This window comes from Mus caroli, chromosome 5, assembly GCF_900094665.2.
Source record: "Mus caroli chromosome 5, CAROLI_EIJ_v1.1, whole genome shotgun sequence".
Taxonomy (NCBI): domain Eukaryota; kingdom Metazoa; phylum Chordata; class Mammalia; order Rodentia; family Muridae; genus Mus; species Mus caroli.
This window is the reverse complement of record NC_034574.1, coordinates 118,697,052-118,719,678: the sequence shown is the minus strand read 5'-3', so window position 1 is coordinate 118,719,678 and position 22,627 is coordinate 118,697,052. Positions and strand designations below refer to the sequence as shown.

General features: G+C 45.3%; 1 protein-coding gene across 2 annotated transcripts in view; it reads right to left on the bottom strand.

Annotated features, from left to right (window-relative positions):
• The window catches only part of Tmem132b (transmembrane protein 132B), a 250,718-nt gene that overhangs the window by 30,607 nt on the left and 197,484 nt on the right, over nt 1-22,627 (bottom strand). For both annotated transcript variants that reach the window (XM_029476908.1, XM_029476909.1), the window contains one exon: nt 9,915-10,058. In XM_029476908.1, the coding sequence (XP_029332768.1) occupies nt 9,915-10,058 (144 nt within the window). The remainder of the gene's footprint in view (nt 1-9,914; nt 10,059-22,627) is intronic.

Here is a 22,627-nt window from a genome sequence, read left to right as displayed (position 1 = left end):
GAGACTTGTCTGGGGTCCTCAGGAAACTCATCCATCATTCCAAAAGAGTGGTCAGATGGAACATTTTGTCCTAGATACTGTGAAATCACCAGAGTAAGCTCAGATTTCAGATGCAGCTCACACACAAAAAAAAAAAAAAAAAAAAAAAAAAAAAAAAAAAAAAAAAAAAACAACAACACCTGCCTTGTGGATGGGGCTGATGAGAATCTGACATTTTAGATGCCTGGTACCCCTGGCTCCCTAACAATCCCCTTAGTAATTCTTAGGAGCTAACCCCTCCGTGTCCTGCAAATGAAATCTCCTTTAAACTAACATTTCAAAGCTTGAAATCCTCCAATGAGGTATGTTTGGCTAACACAGCCATTCTATTCCAGACACCACCTACATTCTAGAGAGTTCTTCTCCCCCAAGAAGAATAAAGGGATTAAGGGAGAATAGAAACCCGCCTCTGTCTCTTGGGATATTACTGGTAGATATTTCTGCAGTTTTGTTCCTTCAACAAATACTTAAAAGAGCCTTCTGTCTACCAGGTCTGCCTAAGTGAGTTAAAAATGCAGCATTGGGTGAAATAGGCAGGAGAATCCACCCTCCCACAGGAGCCAGTGTCACATGTCATCTAAGTGCTGCCAAGGCTTGACATCAACTTCTGACTCTTCCCTGTTTGAGCTTAGTGACTGTCTGTGACATCAAGACAGATGAAGGATGAGTTATGCTCACTCCAAAACCAAACAAACACCTCTGTGGATTTAACAAAAGTCAGCGGAGCTCAGCAGAGTGAGACACTACCAAGGGAAGGTGGCTCACCTCTTTCCATTGTAATGCCCCTGACAGACTTTGCACTGACATCAGAACAGGCTCAAAGGAAGGAGTCACACACCTTCCTCCCTGTTATACCAGAGGGCATATTTTTACACTTGAGACTCCCTCAACTGTTGACTCAAATACAGAACCAATCTGTGTGCACTGTTTAAGGATTTTCTTTAAGATACCAGCAATCCCTGGAGCAGAAAGCATGGTGGATGCCACTTGCTGGCTTACTTGAAGCCTCATGCTCAGTTGGCTTTTATACCTAGCCCAGGAGCACTTGGCAAGGGAATTATGCCACCCACAGTGGGCCCTCTTACGTTGGGTAACAAACAGTCAAGACAATCCCTCTCAGAGAAACCTGTTGAAGCGTTTCCCCAATTGAGACTATTTTATGGGGTGTGTCTAAGCTGGATCAGGGTTGGCAGTCAAAGCTAACTATGACAGTAATGAATATTAACTTTATTAACAACCAATACATTGATATAAGACCAATAACATGACATAAAACCTATCAGGTTTTCTATTTAAAGATGTACATTTCATGGTATGTCAAGCACAGCTCTCAAAAGTTGTTAAGGAAAAACAGACAGAGACTGACAATAACCTTTCTACATAACCCTTGTACCTAGATCCACCCCTATCTGTGGCTGGATCTTACATTTGTGTAACCGGACCTGGTTGAACTCAGAAGTTTGTTTCAACCATCCAGGTTTCTGGAAATACCGATAGATCACAGGCCCGCCATCTAGGTTATACTCAGGACCACAAGCACCCAAAGACATTGTTTCCTTCCTTCCCAATGAATGCTGAGAAAGCAAATACCTAGCAGACAATAAACATAGCCACAGATGTCATAGGTACCAGCAACCATAATCTGCCCAGGTCTCTGTCTACAGAAGGAGAATGGTAGGTATTCAAGGGCTAGAACACACAGAAAGGAAACACAGGTGCTCACCTCCTGGCAGAGGCTAGGAGGCGAGCAGGTTTGAGTTGGCTCACTCCAAGATCTCCCAGAATTCTGCAGAAGTGATTTCCAGGATGTTTGGTCCTTAATTAGAGATGCCAAAGACAGAAAGGAACAAACGCTCTAATTGATATTGGAAGCGTAATGAAGCTGACAGAACAAAAGGTTGAGAATACAGCAGTGTGTAGCCACGGCCAGCAAGAAATACATGACACATCTCCAACAATAAAAGTCCAAATTACTAGCATAAAGAAGGACAGAATTAGGCAATAACAGCCAAACTGCCTGACAACTTATTCTTAGCTGCATGGCTCCTGGCAATGGGGGGAAGAAAGGAAATTCACGCCCAGAAATAGACTAACAGCGGGGCTTTTTTTATATGGAATTTGTGCCTCTGTGTGTGTGTGTGTGTGTGTGTGTGTGTGTGTGTGTGTGTGTGTGTGTGTGAGGCTTTGCAAGGGGATAGAAATGGCTTTAAATCTCTTTTGATTTTTTTTCTTCTTCTCTCCATGTTCTTTCAAGTAAAATTCGCATCAGTCTGAGGCAGGTGGATTTGGGTTTCTATGACTTGAAACAACAAGGAAAATAATAGTTGCTCTTTCAGGAATTCATCCTCCTTCTGTCAAATCTCTTCCACCCACCCCTGTCTGTCACACCTGGCCAGCTCCCGCTGTCTGCAGGGTGATGTCAACTCAAGTATGTCTCCCTAAGGAGCCTGCTCAGAACAAGCCTGCCTTCCATTTAATCTGCTCTGTAAGCCCAGCTACATAGGGGAACTTTGATCACACAGCCTGCTGTGAGTGACACACCCTGACCCAGGTAAAGCTGCTACCATGGGGCTTGCTGTCATTTCCCATGGGCTTCAGTGATCAGCTCCCCACACAGCTCAGCAAGTCACAGAACATTTTATCCAGTTCTCTGACATTCACCTCCTCGCCTCTTCCTCTCCCACAGACCAACTTCTTCAGAAGCAGGAACCTTCCCTGGGGTAGAGAAGGCTTTAGAGTGTTAATGTTTTTTGATTAGCCTTTTAAGGTCTCATTATTGTGAATCCACCTGATACCTGTAGACTGGGAATGTATTTATGGCAGCCAAAAGTTAACAGGAACCATCTTCAAGACCTGAATGAATTTATATTTATCTCTTTGTAAGTGTGAGAATCTGTCCACTGTGGATGATAGGTTTCTGTGATTGGTCAGGAAAATACTGGCATAGAATGTGTTGTGGTTTGAATGAGAAATGTCCCCCACAGGCTCACATATTTGCACACTTTATCTCCGGCAGGTGACGTTGTTTGAAGACATTGTGAAACCTTCAGGAGGTGGAGACTTGCTGGAGGAAGTATGTCACTGAGGGTAGGCTTAATAATCTATAGACTTGCCCCATCTGCTGCTCTCTCTCTGCTTCCTGACTGCTGATGCAACATAACCAGCCAGCCTCATGTTTCTGCAGCCATGACTTCCCTGCCATTACTGACCCTATCCCTATAAAACAGTGAGGGAAAACAAAAACAAAAACAAAAACTTTCTCCCTTAAGTTGCTTTTGTCGTGATTTTTTTATCACAGGAACTGGAAAGAAACTAAGATATTATACAATCACAGACACATAATAAATATGAAACCACCACTGGTTAAATGATTAAATGCCCAGTGATTAAGTCATAACTATGATATGGAAGCTGCATTTCACTCCTAGTCTCTGAAGACCTTTAACAAAGGAAAGCAAAACACACAGAGTATCCTGAAGAGCAGGGCCCTTCCCAAGTAACCCAAGTCCTATTCCTGAGAATCTGTGAATGTATTCTGATACATGGTGCAGCAAAAAAACAGGGTACCCAAGAGAGATACTCAAATCCTAGCTCCCAATGAGGAAAACGTTGTTTAGAAAACAAGATTTTTGCAGAGAGAAGCTTAAAAGTCTCAAGAAAAGGTCATCCCACGTTGGAATGGCTCTTTAATTCAACGACAAACTCCTGTATAAGAAAGGTCATACAGAAAAACAGTGGTATGCTCACACAACAGTGAAGACAGGAGGTGAAGCTATAGGAGCCAAGGAATGCCAGGAGCCACCTTTCCCAGTGCTTCTTGGAAAAGAAGGGTAACTTGGACATTACACACATCTACCTCTTTCAGGCATCTGGTTCAATAGTAACTTTTTACATCAGCTCTTGAAACAATGCATTAGACAAAGTGTATTGAAGCTCCATTGACAGCCCTGAGATGGCCTGTCAGGGTGGCTCCCATGTTGTGAGAATAAATGTCTACTTGCCCCAGTCATGAAACTAACAGTAACTCCAACAAGTCCAACTTAGTGAACCAGTGAATTTATTGGGATTATTACTTACAGGAATATGGGTGAGGGGTTGACTCAAAGAGTCAATGAGAAATTACTCAAAGACAGCTGCTTCACCACAGTCCAACGCCTGCATGGGTGACAGGTCACAAAAGCTGGGAACCTGGAGCACACTGCACAGCCTGCAGGCAGCTCAATGGACTGAACAATGCCCTTTCCTGGTAGATCAGTTGGTCTGAGTCTCTTCCTTAGGAAACCATGTCGGTTCCTACTTCTTTCAGGATTTATGGTCTGAGTCTCTTTGAAGCATCTCTACTGATCTTTGATGGTCTCTTAGCAGTCTTTACTACTAATACATTCTTGGAAAGGAGGGGTCTGATGAATCTGGTCAATTTCAGGAACTTCCTGAAGCTATTTTGAGTTGTTTACTTCCTGTCTCAAGGAGTTTCCATGCAGGATAGAGTCTGCTACCCAACACCCCATGTAAGCAGTAAAGATATTTATAGTGAAATATGGGAGGATCAGAGTTAGAGAAACATTGCAATGATGGAATCAGAAAGGAGGGGAGGACAAGACATAGAGAGAATAGAGGCAGAGGAAGCAGGAGGGTGCTACCCTGTAAGGCTTTCAGAAAGGAGGAAGGGACATGAGCTAAGAAGGTGGGTCCTGCTTTTAAGTCTAGAAGAGCCACAAATGATTCTATCAACATCTTCCAGAAGTAACACAGCCCTCCCAACATCCTTTAGAGTCCAGCTTACAGAATAAGATAACAAATGTGTGTTTTACGCTGCTAATTGTTACAGATACCATAAAGGCAGATGTGAGGACCCTAACCCCCCCTTCAGGTGTGGCTGTAGGTTTAGTGTTATTAAACTCTTGAGAATGCTAATTCCTTATCAGCACCTCCAGGAGGTGGCATTTTGCTTTGTTTTGTTTTCAACACCCTAAACTGTAAGGAACAAACCACTTAACCCCTTAAATAGCAGCTGATAGGATACCTCCCTGTGCTTAGAGCCAGAGCTGTCTGTCAACCAAGCTGCCCCTTCTCCCAACATTCCACCATCACTGAGGAACCTGAGCCCTGGTTGCAGTGACCAGTCCAGCCATTGGTGCTGCCACAGTCACTGCTCCTGACTCAGCCACAAAACCTCCAAGCAGCTAGTACAAGCTTTGGAAGATTCTACTCTGAGCGAGCCAAGCCACAACATACCTTAGATGACCCAGTTCCCTGGAGTTACCCTCGCCCAGGACAGAAGGAGGCATGTCTCCCTAGAGTCTTAGCAACAAGTCTCGCTGATGTAATGCAAAGCTTGTGACTAGCCTTTAGGGAAGTCTAATGATTAATGGAGTTAGAAACTATGCATCTGTCAAGCTGGGATGACAATCCACACAGACACACCTGCCTCTCCTGGTCACATGAGCAGCATGCCTGCTAGTCTGGGGAGCATCTCTCCCATGGACCTCTCTCTCCTGGTGTGGCACTATCAGGATGCCAAAGTCCTCTCCTCTCCACTGTTCTTCTGCCCCAATATGGTCTGTATCTTAGGTACAGTGGAATGGAAGTGGTTGTAGGAAGAATAGACAAATACCTAGAGTATCCAGCCACAGCCACAATTACAGTGGCAGCATCGAGGAGCCAGATGAAGAATTCTGAATATCCCCGAAGCTGAGGACCCAAAACACAAAGCAGAAGGAGGAGCAGAGTCCCAGAGTCCCACAGAGTGAATAAAAGCAGAGTCTGGATGAAGCCAAGACTATACAAGATGGTTAGAGTATTGATAAAGTGGAGAAACTGAGACTATAGAAGACAAAGTCCACCAGGTGTGGTGGCACATGTTTTTAATCCCAGCACTCGAGAGGCAGAAGCAGGCGGATTTCTGAGTTCGAGGCCAGCCTGGTCTACAAAGTGAGTTCCAGGACAGTCAGGGCTATACAGAGAAACCCTGTCTCAAACCAAACCAAACCAAACCAAACCAAAAGAAGAAGGAGAAGGAGAAGGAGAAGGAGAAGGAGAAGGAGAAGGAGAAGGAGAAGGAGAAGGAGAAGGAGAAGGAGAAGGAGAAGGAGAAGGAGAAGAAGAAGAAGAAGAAGAAGAAGAAGAAGAAGAAGAAGAAGAAGAAGAAGAAGAAGAAGAAGAAGAAGATGAAGAAAACGACGACGACAAAGGCCATGAAGAGCCAAAGGTGGTCACTGAAGAAATGAGGACCCCCAAGTCGCAGTCATGGGAAGATACTGAGAGCATTGCCAAGAGTTAAGGAGCCAAGTGTCCTGACAGCCAGAGTTCAGGAGCTACACCTCCAGCCCAAGAGCCAGGAATGAGCTTCCGCCTTGAACATCTACAGTAATGAGCCTCTGGCTTCGAAGGCAATATACTACTTATATAGACCAAATACTGGGAGTTTCCTTTGGTATGTAAGCCTTCCCCAAATTTGCCATTGAGACTTCATCACAAACAGATTTAACAGTAGCTGGTCAGTTGCCCCTGGTTGGGATAATTCAGTGGTCCTCTGAAGACTTCCACTAGAAGACATGAAAGAGAGGACTCAAAGGCAGCCACCCTCGAATCTCGCTCCTCTAGGTTCCTCCCATACTCCCTTTAAAGCTATGCTGTGCCTTTTCCTGCTCCAGAACATTTACTTACAGCTCAATTTTTAAAAATAGTCTGTCTCAGACTGAAGAGATGGCTCAGTCAGTAAACTGCTTGTCACAGAAGCATGCAGAACATGAGTTTGAACTCTTAGAATCCATGTAAAAACCAGAACATTGCAGGCGTGCAACCATAGCCCACTGCTGCAGAGACAAAGATAAGTGGAATCACTGGGCAGCTGAACCGGAAGTTCAGTGAGAGAGTATGTCTTATATATAACAGAAAATAATTGAGGAAGACATCCAGTGTTAACCTCTGCCCCTCTACATGCATGCATACACATGTTTACACACACACATACTACACACATACACACACACACACTCATACTCCTACACCTTTCTGGGCCAGACATGGCCCTATGGCTGCCTCTCTGTTGCTCTACAGTGAACCACAGATGCACTGTCATGTGCCTATGGACAGCAACCCTGGCTGCTGGAATACCTGTTGAATCTCACCACTAATAATAAAAGTCAAGGCATATCACAGATACACACACACAGTCATTCACAGACACATAGAGACACATTGTAGGCAGATACAGAGAAAAAAAAACATACACGTAGACACAGGCACATTAATACATACACATAAAACCACATACACAGAAACACATAGACACTCACTCAGTTACAAATATAAGGCTGTCCCCTGCTTTCTTCAGTTTGTGTTAGGTCCTCCATTCTCGCCAGATGCAGAAGGCATCTGGCCCTTTCCAGCTGTTTATACCCCCAGACTCTGTTCTGTGAAAGTCACAAAGTCCTGTCTCTCCAGACGCCACACTTGATTTGATGATCCTCTAAGTTCCAGACCCGATGTGCAGAAATGGCTCAGAGACAAATACACAGATCGCTCCAGAGAGTGCTAATGACTCTGTCGGTGTTGCAGCAACCCCTGGGGTGACACTGTGGCCAGCACACAGCCCCGCAAACAACTCCATCCATCCTCAAGCCGCAACAAAGTGTATTACAAACACAGACAGAGAAGCCATAGCAAATGCATCAGGGTCACTTAATTAAATCCCAGGGTTGCCAGCAAAGCCTGTCTGAATGCAGCCTTGGGCTTGGTGATCTGACAACTCACTCCATTTGGCTCCACTCTTTAGAGGACCCCCACGGGAAAAAAAACACACAAAAAAAAACAAAAAACAAAAAAAGACTGTCATCTTCCAAAATATATCCTTCAGGAAGGGCAGAGAGTGAGCTCATTTCTATGCAATGGGAACAACTACCGAGGTAGTAGCAATAGGATACGTGAATTTGGACACAGTTTTCTGTAAAAGACTTCTCCAGAGTGATGACCAAGAATTTCATCCTGCAGGGCTCTACAAGGCTCCTGGGAGAGACCCACAGGCTCAGGGGAAACAGAGCAAGTCATTTGTTTGAGCCCACATCAACATAAACATTCAGACGCTGCCTGCCTAAGATACCATCAATGTTTCCTTTTTCTTGAATGATGGGGAGACAGGCATACCAGGCTAGAGTAATGTACTTACAGCATGGTTTTAAGGACCTGAGTTCGGATCTCCAAGGCCAACATAAATAACCAGGTGTGTGCTGTGGGCTTGTGAGTCAAGTTCAGGGAAGTGGGGACAGGAGGATTCGCTGGGGCTTGCCAGCCAGCTGGTCTAGACAAATCGGGAAGAGTCTGGTTCAGTCAGGTACCAGTGTCAAAAATAAGATGAAGCTACATGTATACTCTCAGTTGTATGCACAGCTCTCATGTTAATGTGGAAGGCCTGAGGTTTGTTTGTAGTCTGGCTTGCCCACAGAACACAAGGATTGCCAGGAGTCCTGGGTGGGGGTCGGGTGGGGGGCATATTGCAGGTTTTAAACTAGTCTGCCTTTGTCATTGGGGATAATTCATATCCCATGCCCGAGAAACAGGCTACACCATACTAGAGGCTCCTGCAGCTTCACGACTGTTCAATTAGACTGTATGGCTCCATCCTTCTTCATCGGATAGACCTTGGACCAAAACATGGTCCCGTGTAGGCCACAGAGAGAAAGCATCAACCTATTCCAGACTTTCCCTTGCTAGCCACCAGAGAGTGCCTAAGACTGACACCAAGGGCTGTTGAAGTATCAACATCAGGTAAGGCACCCACCTCCCAGCATCATGACCTGAGCTCAAGTCCAAGAATCCACACGGTGGGAAGGAGAGGAGAGTCTTCCGAAAGCTGTCCTCTGACCTCGGCAAGCATGCTGCTTGCATATGCATACACTGAGACACTACATTAACTAACGTAAGACTGAACATGCTAAGGCCTAGTCCCACTTCGCCTCTGAACAGAAGCAGAGTCTCTGTGAAGGACAGGACTCGGGGTCTTGGATTTCCCTAAAATTTCTGCACAGATTGGGACGGGGAACTCTCTTAGAGACTCAGGGACAGACTCCTATGCTGCAAAAGCAATGGGCAGCCAATGCGCTAAGGAGGGAGGAAAACAACCCTAACAACAGGAACACTAAATCTCAACATTTCCATATAAACAGCAAGGGCAATTAAATATCCCGGCAGATTCTAGAAGATTCTGGAGCCAAAATATTCACTGATCGGCAATAAAAAAGCACCCGGCAGAACTACTCCATGTCCAGATCTCTCCACAAGCCGCATCCCTTTGGTAGTATTCAAATTAAGCTGGGAGGTGCATGACGAGGATTTTTATTATTATCTTAATAGCCATTTACTTTAATGTATATTAACAAAATTTTAACACATCAAGCTCATGGGTTTTATTATCTTATAATGACCCTAAATTCGTTTTTAAGCTTGAGAAAGAAGGTGCTTATTAGCAGCAGACTCCAACCAGCTGAGCCAAACAGCTGCTCCAGGAGAGCAGGACAAGGGAAGAAAATCTACTCACTCCATAACCCGATTGCACAGAGGCTGTTGGTAAAAATTGAAATGACGTATGGATGGCCAGAGGAAAGGAAATAGCATGCTTGTGGGAAAGGCAGCAAGGAAGGGAGAAGAGGGAGGGTCGAGGGGGAGGGTGACCGTGAGAACAGATTTTCCACTTGAGACCAAGAACCAGGGAAGGAAACGGCAGTCTCCTGCTGATCCTGGGCTTCACCCATCTCCTCAGCGAGGTCACTTTCCCTTCCTTTAAATAGAGGAACATTCAGACAGAATGTGCTAGAGATGAAAGGAGAGAGAGAGAGAGGTGAACATGTGTGAGCATGGTCATCAACCATCTCCAGTACCTTCACAACATCTTCATCGGCAGACCTGCATTCCACAGACTCCAACACATCCACCACAGATCCATCTTCTTGAACCCCCACGACCTTGACGGGAACCGAGACGGGCTTCCCGGTGAGAATGGCGGTGTTCAAAATTTCTGTGTCCTGAACAAGAAAGAAGAGGGCACAGGTGAGCAAACAGGTGCAGGGCTGAGCCACAGGTGAGCTAACAGGTGCAGCCATGATGGAGGGGTGACTGATGGACTTCTGTTAGGAATATAAAATATCCACAATTTTTTTCACATGCTTGAACATTTGGTCTCTGTTAGGACGTGGGCCTGCCCCTTTAAGATGGTGGTCATTTAGGGGCAGTTCCTGACTTATTGTCCTAGCAAGTACTGTGTCTCAAACAAAGAAAAGACAAACATACACGGATAGAAAAGCTGGGATCAGGCAGGCCGGGCTCTCTAATGGAGACGCCACAGCACCCTGGAAGCTCATCATGTTTATTGTATACAATTGAACATGGAGGTGGGGTTATTGCATAGAGCTGGACGAGGAAGTGAATTTAACTCATCTTGATGGTAGCAATCTCCTTAGGAGAGCCATCTTCAGACCATAAATATCAGGGGGAGAGAGCTGTGGTGGACATTTTCAGCACACACTGTCAACATCTGCACTCAGACCAGATGAAAGCTTTGTCTCTCCCCACACACACAACCCCCCCCCCCCAGCCTCACTGGAGAAAGGTTTTGTAGCCCCCATAAAGCTGACACACTAGGCTCCTTGATGTGGCTGTCCCAATGCCAACAACTCACATTCGCTCAGGACTTCCTTCGCTCCCTACAAACCTGGCTCCTCCACACTTCCTGCCACTAAATCGTGTGATATGAAATATCCTGCAACCCCCAAAATCTTATAGAAGCCTGATATCCCTTCTATTTTGGGGATTTGCTCCTCTGGCCTCCCTCATCACCCCTCTCATGGCAGTGCTTGCGCTCTCTCTCTCTCTCTCTCTCTCTCTCTCATTTCCTCTCTAGTTCTCAAAGGGCTGACTCTGACTTACAACTCTATCACAGGCAGCTTAGTAGCCATGTTTCCACATTGACTCTTTCATGAGCGCCTTAGATTTCTGCACTGTCCTCCCCGTTACCCATGGACGGCCTCTCCCCACTTCCAAAGGCCATCTGTCCCAGCCCTCAGCACCACTGAACAATAAATTACCATGTTCAGCACCACAGCAACATCGTAAGACTCAGCATCAGCATCTGTCCAGAGATGTGCACCTCAGCTCTCAGTTGTGGAAGATTTAGACTTTGCATTAAAGTATATGTATGCCTTCTCAGGAAAGAATTTCCTTCAGTGTTGAACAGGGGGACATGAGAAAAAAAAATGGCAGTGTAAGACCAGCAGAAGAGTCTCTGCTCCATAAAAGCAACAAGAGAGCCAACAAATACCATCAAAATCAACTACAGAGAGATAGAGATAGAGATGATGGTGGTGGTGGTGGTGATGATGATGATAGAGTAATGATAGATAGATAAGATGATAGAATTATTGTCTATTAGAAAGTAGACAACAGTTGATGAAATTATAGGTAGGTAGGTAAGTAGGTAGGTAGAGCAATAGACAGAATAATAGAAACATAGACAATAGATAATACAAATGTAGAATGATAGGTATATAGATATATCACAGATACAGAGATAAATAGACATGATAGATTGACAGAGGGATACATACATAGTTAGCAGATAGATGTAGGTAGATTAGATAGATAGATAGATAGATAATAGATGATAGATAGATAGATAGATAGATAGATAGATGACAGATGGATAGAGAAATGATTAATAAATGACTGAAGGATGAGAGGGAGAATAATCCCCCTGTCAGCGAAGTCCCAGGGAGAGGTCAGGGAAGAGCCCTGCATCTGCCCTGTACTTGGCATGCAGCATGAACAAAACTCTGCCAGTGCACAAAGCTGTTACCAGTGGTTGCAGTAACTTCCTGACACACTGACTGTAACCTTTCAGAGTAAAAGATTCGAAAGTGATGCAAACACACACTGAGCCCTGATTCACGATGTCTTCCACAGCCTGGCAGACAGGTTAGCCCCTGAAACCACTTCAGTGCACTGGGTAACGAAAGCCACGGTTCCTACCACTAGAAAGGTGAGTCTTAAAGTAGAATGGGGACTCTGAGTATGAAGTAGATTGGGGAGAACTGATAAGAACTCATGTGCCGGCTGGATGTATATTTATGTGTATACAGGTGTATACAGTAGGGGGTCTGTAAGTGAGTGTGTGTGTGTGTGTGTGTGTGTGTGTACAATAAGGCTTTTCCTCACTTCAGTCCTCCGAGAGGCCTAAGATACAAACACCAGACTCACTCAGCAATCAACACACCAAGTGCTGGGGTTTAAGCTCTAAATACCATCCTCTGAAATAAGAAAGATAACAGCGCTCCGTGGAGAAAAGGTGGATTGAGAGGCAGAGGGAAGCAGAGAGCAGGAGCCTAAAATATCTCTGGCAGCCAGGAGGTAACTAAGTGCTCAAACAACAGAAATGTCAAAAGGGACACAGGAGACACCATGAAGTGTTGTCTGTTGCTGACCTGGGACAATTTAGCATCCTGGTAAACAATCATAGCAGCCAATTATAATCTATGGAATAAAATTGGTTCCTGAATCCACACCACTATGATTAAACAAACAGCGGAGAAGGAAGCTGGGTCCTTGGGGTGGCATGCCAACTCGTAAATGCAAAAGGAACCATGAAATTAGAACCCCTACCACCTGGCAGCCATTATTTATATGCCTTAATTGTCCCAGGTGAGAATCATTAATGGATTGAGTGTCTGACTCAAAAGTGTAAGAAACTGGTTATTTACAAAGTATCACCATGTCTCTGTGCAGAAGAAGTAATGACGTCCAAATGAAACCGCAGCAGCTTCACGGTGCAGACCCTGGAACATCCCCACCTTATCCTGGTGGTCAAAGACACCATCGCTCATGAGGGGAATGAAGTCTGGCTCTTGAAAGGGACACAGTGCTACTTTTAAGTATAAGATGAACCCAGAATGGAGACGGGTGAGATAAAGCTAGCCGGGAGGCATTAGACAGAGCGAGTAGACTTTACAAGTGTGTCAGAAAGATAAAAAGCTAGGGACAGCCATTAATTCCAGCTTCAGAAGTCAGAGACGGTGGTCCCCAGAGCAAGCTGGCTGGCTAGTGCTCTCGTTTGATTGACAGATCTCTGCCCAGCAAGGCTCCACCTCCCCAAACCTCCTCAAATACCGCCACCTGCTGGAGGCCAAGTGTTTAAACGTAAGAGCCTTGTGGGAGCCATTTCCCATTTAAAACACCATAACCACCTCAAAGTATCTACAGAAAAGGGGCCATTGTGTATGTGACTCACTCTCAAAGAGTTCAAAATAAAGGTTTTTTGACAGGTGTGATGGTGTAGGCCTTTAATCTCAGCACCCAGGAGGCAAAAGTAGGCATATCTCTGTGAGTTCAAGACCAGCCTGGTCTATATAATTCCAGACAAGCCAGTGCTACAAAGTGAGACCTTGTCTCAATAATAATAATAATAATAATAATAATAATAATATAGCATATGTTTGTATTCAGAGAGAGAACACAAGTACCTTGGGGACTCTAAAGGAAGAATTTTAGAAAGATGTTTCTTAAGGCTCATGGGTCTAATCAGAAGACCAGAAGAACACAGCAAGGAAAAAATAAAGAAATAATTATACACATAGAACATTCATTTGCCTAATGACTATAACTACACATAGTTAATACTTTTCTTAAATATTACATAAGAACCAGGCACTGTGACAAATGATTTCTGTCCTTTATAGAAATCATTTTCTATCAATGATACTCATTTATTTCATTAACATGTTATTTAATCCTGAGATAACCCCACTGGTGGATGACTATCTGTGTCCCCATTGGACAAATGATGAAATGGGAGCTAAGAAGAGTCAGTGATTTGGCCGGAATCATGGTGTTGCTAAGCAACAGAGTGAGGATGGGGACAAAAGCTCTCGGATGCCCCGGCTCCCATCCTGGGTGCTAAGCTGGTCTTCGCAGCACACCTGCACAATGGGCCCTCTGCCTTATTCCATCTCCTAACTCCAAATGAAGCTTTACGGATTAAAGCTAGATTTATAGCATCATTGGTTTCCAAATCCCTCACAAATATGTTATGTAGGGGCCAGGGAGATGGTTCAGTGATCAAAGCTGATTACTGTACAAGTGTAAAGACTGGAGGGCAGAGCCCCAGAACTGCACACAAATGCTAGGTGGGCATGGAGGACAGACATTAATTCTAGCCTCAGAAGGCAGAGACGAGGGTTCCCCAGAGCAAGCTGGCTAGTGAGACTAGTCCTATTACCGAGCTCTTGTTTGAGTGACAGATCTCTGCCTCAGTGAATAAGATGGGAAAGTGATGGGGGGGGGTGATCCCAGACATCAGCCTCCAGCCTTCACATACATGTTCTCACATGCACATGTGATATGCCCTCACACATGTAAAAACATGCCCATGCACGTATGAACAGACAACATCTACATGACAAGTGGAAAAATTACACATTACATAATCATGAAGCAGAATTGTATAAAAAGCTCTGAGTAGTCTCAGAGCAGCAGGCGATGATCATCTGTGGCTCCTGAGTACTTCATCCTAGCTTCTACCCCAGCCCATGAGGCTCTAGATCACCATGCTGAGACCTGGTCTCCTACGTATCCTGACCCTGGATTCTGAATAGGAACCTAATGCTAACCACATTTTGCTCCCAGACAGCACAGTTTCTCAGTTTTAAAGCCACAGGGCAGTTGTAAACTTTACTCAGAAACCAGCAAGATGACATGGGCTCTAATTTAGATAACAACATTCAAGACAGTGCTGTGCGCTATATACCTCTGAAATCAGCCCAGCTCCCCCATTCTCTGTGGCTAATTTTAGACTGTGGTAACGTGCTGTCCACAAGGCATGGAAGAATGTCTGAAGTCAGCTCCTTCCCAGTTCTTGATCAACACAAACAGGATCATTTCAAACAGGACAGGCCTCAGAGATTAAAGCTGCTTTCCACTGAAAGGCTAGGCTGTCATTCCCAGGACAAGTGCCCAGGGATGAAGGGAACTGTTTAAAGTAGCAGCCATCTCCATCCAGTATCCAGGACAGGCTCTTCATACCAGAAGCCCAGAGTAGTAAAATGACATTAACTGACCAAGGAAACTAAAGGTTACCCATGGGGAAGCTGGAGGTCTACCCCAGCAAGATACAAAGCAGGGAATGCAGTCAGCTCCCTACACATGTAGATGTTCTACAGAGAATAAGAAGTGCCATGAATAACCACGGAAGCAGGATCCACGGTCCCATCTTTGCCACGACTTCCCATACTGCCTAGAGTATATTAAGATCTCAAAGACTCTGGAGTAGTGGGAAAGAAGCCATACAATATGATGTAAGGAGCAACTGTGGAGACCTTCCTCTTCTGCTCCCTGTCGCCATGGCAACAGTGACAAGGAACCCAGTCAGCATTTTATAGTCACCGGTGACTGGTGTAGATGTGAGCAATGGTCCATGCTGAGCCAACGAGCTGTCTCCTGGAAAACAATTTAGAAGCAAGGTTAAGAGACTCTAACCTCTGCAACAGCTTGTTTCCAGAAAGGAGAAATCAGAACGAAGAAGCAGTTACTGGGCATTTCTGCCAGCAGAGTGCCAAGGAGGGAGAAGCAAGGATGAGGGATGGAGGCTTCCTGCAGAGCTCCGGTCATTACTTATATGTCACACCTTCCTCTTCCTTACATCCCATGGACATGTGAAAAATCCCCATGCTGGGCTCCCACTGGTGCTAGTGGGTTTCTGTTACTTGCTACTTATCATGGGTTAGCTTCAGCTGTCACCTAGACATAAACCCAGTTGCCTGGATAGAGGGGAACCTCAATTCAGAAATGTCTTCCATGAGATTGGACTGGGGCATATCTGTAGGACTGCTGCTGCTGCTGCTGCTGCTGTTGTTGTTGTTGTTGTTGTTGCTATAGGAGGTTGCAGCCCACTATGGGCTAGGTACCATCCCTAGGTTAGCCTGGGCTCTATAAGAAAGGTAGCTGGACATGATCCTGAAAGCAAAGCCAGAAAACAGCATTCTCCCTAGCCTCTGTTTCAGGTCCTGCCTCCAGGCTCCTATCTTGAGTTCCTTCCCTGATTTCCCTTCATAATGGACTATAAGCTATAAACAAACAAACAAACAAACAAACAAAAAACCCCACTTTTATCTCAAATTGCTTTTGGCTAGTATTTTATCACAGCAACAGAAAAGCAAACCAGGACACTACCAAAGGAGATATACCCAAAGAGTACTAAGGACACCAATGTTTTTGGTATCTTGGGTCCTAAAGGAAAGACAGATGCCAGCCCAAAGGATCTTCACTTTGTGTGTGCGCATGTGCGTGTGTGTGTGTGTGTGTGTGTGTGTGTGTGTGTGTGTGTTTTCACATACACATGTGTATGGAAGCCAGAGAGTAAACCTTGTGTGTCATACACCTTGTTTGTGGAGATGGAATCTCTCTTAGGACTAAAGATCACCGAGCCAGTGAGCCGCAGGGATTTCCAAATCTCTGTCTACTCACCACCAGGACAACAAGCACGTACTATCATGGCTGGCTTTCTTACATCTGTTCCAGGGATCAAACTCAGCTCCTCCTGCATGTGCAGCCAACACGTAGCCAAACTGAGCCATCGCCTCAGCCTCTGCTTTTCAAAGAAACACCAAAGCAGCGGACATGCTCACTCTATTAATGAGATCTGAATGGAAGCCTGAATTCTTCCCTGCACGGTCCTATACCTGAGTGGTACGTGGGTGGAACAGGCCAATATGAAAGACCCTGAACTAAGAGTCAAGATGCCTGGCTGCTGTCACCACCTTCTTTAGTGACCACAGCCAACAATAATCTCTTCTGCAGAGCTAAGCAATAAGATCCAATCTCCCAGCTTCCCACGGATCAGGAGATACCTGTGTAAAGGCATGCACACTGAAGGATGTGATTATGGCAATGCTGAGTAGACAAGGATGGGAGGAACCTCAGGAGAAAAAATATCAGATGGCCAGGCCTGGGGGTGCACACCATTAATCCCAGCACTTGAGAAGCAGAGACAGAGGCAGGCAGATCTCTGTGAATTTGAGGCCAGCCTGGTCTATAGCATGAGTTCTAAGCCAACCATGATTCCATACTGTCTCAAGAGGAAAAAGGAAAGAAGAAAGAGAGACTGGGGAGGGAGGGAGGGGGAGGGAGGGGGAGGGAGGAAAAAGAGGGAAAGAGAGAGAGAGAGGAAAAGAAAGAAAGAAGAAAGAAAGAAAGAAAGAAAGAAAGGAAGGAAGGAAGGAAGGAAGGAAGGAAGGAAGGAAGGAAGGAAGGAAGGAAGGAAGGAAGGAAGAGGGAAGGAGGGAAGGAGGGAGGTGGGGAGAGGAAAGAACACTGGCATTCCCATAAAATCCAGAAGATGTTTAAAAACAGAGCATCCCATATGGACATCAAAACAAGAATAATGCCCAGTAGAGAATACCAGTAGGACATCTATTCCAAAGACAGGCAATGGCTTTCCCAAAGTCACCACTAGGCAGGTCACTGAGGTGAACCCTGATCCCTCCTGTGCTTCTTATCCATGCTGCAGGTGTGTGATAGGAAGCTGACTTTGGAGGAGGTGAAACCAGAGGTAGAGTGATGGTCATTATCCTGTCAGTGTCTGGGTAGCTAGGTCACGACACAGAACAACACAGGACACTTGCGTGATGCTACCCATAGCTCCATATTTGGTAGAGAAAAGAAGCTCCATCATATTGTAATGTGTTGTTGGCACCCTCGGCTCTCTGCCATCCCCTCAAGAGGCTGGTGGGTGGGGATTTGAGAACAGGAGTCTATAAAACACCACTTGGGGATCTGAGCCTGGGGTGTGGATCTGAAGATCCAAGGGACATGGTCCTTCTCATGACAGGGTGTCAGACAGAGCTGGGTACTGGTTAACAGAAAAAAAGCAGGGTTCATGGGAAAAATAGGCCCAGGATAAGGCAAACACATAGGTTTAAAGAAAGCCCCAGGAGATAGAAGCAGCAGAGCAAACACTAAACCTTAGATCAGAACCACAGGAGGTTTGAGCCAGCCTGGTTTCCAGGAAAGCCTCTCTCCTGTGCTCCTTATACAGGGGGTGGTGGGAAGGCTGTTTTAGCTACACAGCAGGCTCCTACAGTGTGTAATAATTACATGATTTTCTCTAATCCCCTTTCTACCCTTTAGCACTCCCTTAATTACAACTGCAACCTCTTAAGAGTGTTTCTTCATTGTCTTGGGTGGAGGGGGAAACTCATCCTGTTTGAGCTAAATTAAAATCTAACACAACTTCCAGTTGCCACAGAACTAGCAAGCAAAGGCATCAGTGTGATTAAAATCTAAAACAGGCTGATGGCAGCACTGGGGACAACACGACTGAGACCTGAGCCCTCAATGACAACTTCATTTAAACATGAATACACCTTCTAGGATAGTTACTGTGAACTGCCTGATGCTCAATGCTCAGTGACTACAGTAAGTATGAGAAGGGGCATCTGCTGGCCAGCTCTGCATTCAGGCCACTGGATAGAGGGATGGACAGAGAAATGGATGGATGGATGGATATATGATAGACAGATGAGCAGATAGGTGGATGAATGGATGTACCATAGATGGATGGGTGGAAAGTTGATGGATGGATGAAGAATAGACATATGATTATGTCAGTGGTGGATAGATGGATAGAGAAATGGATGGATGGGTAGACAGATGATAGACAAATAAATGAACAGATAGATGAAGGAATGATGGGTAGATAGATGGTTGGACAAACATGTTTGAATGAGTAGATGTATGGATGAACAGACAGATGGGTAGGCTGATGGATAATGAATAGACAGATGGGTAGAGGGATGGATGGATGGATGGATGGATAGATAGATGGATGGGTTAATCAATCAATTATGGATTGATGGATCAATAGCTGAATGGACAAATGAATAGATGAGTATATAAGTAGACAGAAAATGGATGGATGGATGGACAGATGACAGACAAATGGTTGAATAGATAATGAATGAACAAGAGGTAGATGGATGTTTAGATGGATGGATGGATGGATGGATGGATGGATGGATGGATGGATGGATGGATGGTTGGATGGGTAGGCAGATGGATGATGGACAGACAGATAAATGGATAAACAAATAGCCAAGGGGATAGGTGGATAATTGGATGGATGCACACACTACTGCACATGCATGTGCACATATCCTTTCTCACACATCTGCAGACACCCCTCACACACATGTACATACAAACCCTCACCCATACATGCACACATCCCCCGACACACACACAAAACTAAGTCACCTCAGAAGGATTCACCAAGAAACTTTTATTTAAAAAAAAAAAATCTGTCTGTTAAGAAGAGGAAGTTGAACCTTTCTGAGCAAACCTGAGAGAAAGTATTTGAGAACTTACATCTTGAGATGCTAAAAGAAGGTAGCAGGAAGCAGGATTCTGGAAATTACATCCTAGTTGTTTTGTGGGGCTTCTTTTCCTTTCCTGTAGTGAACCTGCCAAGACCGAATGTGTGGTGTCGGAACTGAAGCCCTCCTTCCTAGTCTGCTTAATGCAGCATCCTCCCTTCCTAGACATGAGCGCTGAGACGCATACAGACCATAAACAGTTCAGTCCACAACTGTCACTCAGAGTAAGGGCTGCGTTGCTTACGAAACGTGTTTCAACACCAGGTGGAAGAAAGTGCTGGCTGGAAACCCCGTCCCTGCCTTCACAGCTTCCTTACAACAGACTTAAGCATATCCTTTCCCTGCCTAGGCATGAAGGGCATGAGAGAGCTCAGACAAGCTTCGCAGGGCTGCCATGACAAACTACCACAAACCTAATGGCTTAAAACGAACAGAAACTTAATCAGAGTACTAGAAGCCAAAAGTCTGAGATCTGGTCAGGCTATACTCTGCCAGGAGACTATAAGGGAGAAAGGGTTGCCTCTCACAGTGTCTGACACCTCCAGGTGTCCCTTGGCTCATGGGAGCATCCTTCTCCTCTTCACATGGCCCCCTGCTCTGCTTGTCTTCTGTGTGCCTTAAGGTTACCTTTTTTTTTTTTCATAAGAACAGTGGTTGGTGGGTTTAGATACCACCCCAGGTTCCATAAGGACTCTCTCAAAGTATTGATTCCTACATAGAGGCTCCGTTTCTAAGTTAAAGCTCAATACCCACAGATACTAGCAGTTTAGAAACTAAATAAGTCTTTTTTAAAAGTCAGGACTTATTTCTATGCTTTTAAGATTTGATTTATTTTTATTTATGTGTCTCTGGGCAAGTAGATGCACAGGAGCCTCCGAGATGTGGTCTCCCTATGATAATTGGAGTTACATGCAGTTATCAGCTGCCCAGCATGGTTGCTAGAACCAAACTCAGGTCCACTACAAGAGAAGTAACTGCTCTAAGCCACTGAGCCATCCCTCTAAGGACTTAACACTTGTGTCCTGGGGTTGTGATTATGGGTCTATAGTCTATAAAGTTGAGGCTGGAGGTCAGACTGAAGATAGTGGATCCCAGGGAGCCCTCTAGGTGAAGCAGCAACCAACCTGTTTTCCTTGGGCTCAGAAACGACTTTTAAAAAGGGACTAGGCTGAACTCAGTTATTGCCCAAGCAAAGTGAAAATCTTACTCAAGACTTTCTGAGACATGCCTCACTCCCCAAGTATCGGAGACCATACCATGAGAAAGTGAGCTTCACAATCTCCCACCCTGACAGGCCAAATGGCCTCATGCTAGGAGCCGGTCATCACATCGTCCTCCCTGTTCCCTTCCTGGCACCTGAGGCTGTAAAAGCTGAATTATAGTCCCCTCTTCCTGATCCCTTCCTGAATTCCCACGACATCCAAAGACATGAGTTACGCCTGAGCCCGGCCTGATATCCCAAGGCTGTTAAGGAGGATCTGTGTTCCGGAGATATGACGCAGAGTGCCTGCCGCCTGGAGCCTGACTTCAGCCCCCATGTCAACAGATGCCCACCTTTTTTGTTCTTTCTTAAATTCCCCCTCGACCCCTCCCTATTCCCCGCAATGTATGCTTTAAAACCAGGCACCTCAGCATAATAAACGGAGTCCTTGATAGGTACAATCTACTTGGTCCTCCGCTTCTCTTTTCTCTTCCAATCCCATTTCCTTACAGGTTTGCAGTCCCCCTCGCACCCATGAATAACTGAATCCCGTGGGACGGGATACCAAGCTTAAAGGAAGAAGCTCCAAGCTGTTTCTGTAGCTGGGGCCCATAAGAAGACTTTAAGGTTAAATAAGATCATCAAGTCGGGCCCTGGAAAGAAAGGCATACCAGCAGGCAAGTCTAACAATCAGCATATTGACCATATGAACCCCAGGACAGCTGTGAATGCTACCCAGCATAAAATGTTAGCTCACTTAAACCAGAGAGAGAGAGAGAGATAGAGAGAGAGAGAGATTTCTTCCATAACTCAACTATGCAGCTTTTAAATTTTTATTTAATTTTATTTTATGTGCATTGATGTGGGGGTGTCAGATCCCCTGGAATTGGAGTTACAGACAGTTGTGAGCTGCCATGTAGGTACTGGGAATTGAACCTGGGTCCTCTGGAAGACCAGCCAGTGCTCTTAACCACTGAGCCATCTCTCCAGCCCTGACTGTGCAGTTTTTGAGAGTTGAACTTTGTAGATAACAATGGCACTTTGTAATGTCAAGAGGGGACAGATGTGCCTTATAGAGAGAGCCCTCTGCAGCCCAGAAATGTAAAGAAAGGCCGGTGGGCACCTTGCGACATCATCCACCAGGTAAGAAAAGAACCATCAGGAAGAAATGTGCTTCGCCAGCGCCTTGGCCTTGGACTTCTCACCCTTCAGAGAGGTGAGGGGTAAAATCCTGTTGTTTAAGCCCTGGCCTGTGGTTTTTTTGTTGCTGCCTAATACAAGATGTCAGTCTCAATTATAGATAAACCCAAGGCTCCCAGCCATAACAGAACCCCGGGGCCACCACATCTGTTTGCAAAACGGATGGTAATCATTTCCTCTCCTAATTACACCTGCCAGCACCTGCTCTCTTCGCCCTCAGCTGGATGGAGCTGGATGTAACTGTGATTTCGTTTGCACAGTAACACCACGTCATTCCTTCCTGCCTGTCAACAGCTTGAAGGCATCCCTGGCACGCAAGGCCAGGAAGGAATGACTGTTCCCGTCACCTAGAGGAAGACGTTGTGACTCGAGGGCATCCTGCTTGCTCAAGGTCACAGATCTGCTTATAAAATATTCCCTGGGGAAAGAGCCTACACTGTCCAACTGCTGAATAAATATTGCTTTGGGGACATATTCATTACTGCTTATTTTAATGAGAGGCTGGGTATATTTTCTACTCAAATTCTGCTCCTTCCAGTATGCATTGTGAAAGAGACTTTTAAAAATAATATAATAAGACTCTGGATCATTCTTAACCCAAAATGCCCTGACTCTTTTCCTAAGCAAGTGGACAAGGGTAGGGGACATACTTTCTCAAAGACTCAACCTTATCATTAAAACTATGATTGATCCACCTCACACCAGTCAGAATGGCTAAGATCAAAAATTCAGGTGACAGCAGATGCTGGCGAGGATGTGGAGAAAGAGGAACACTCCT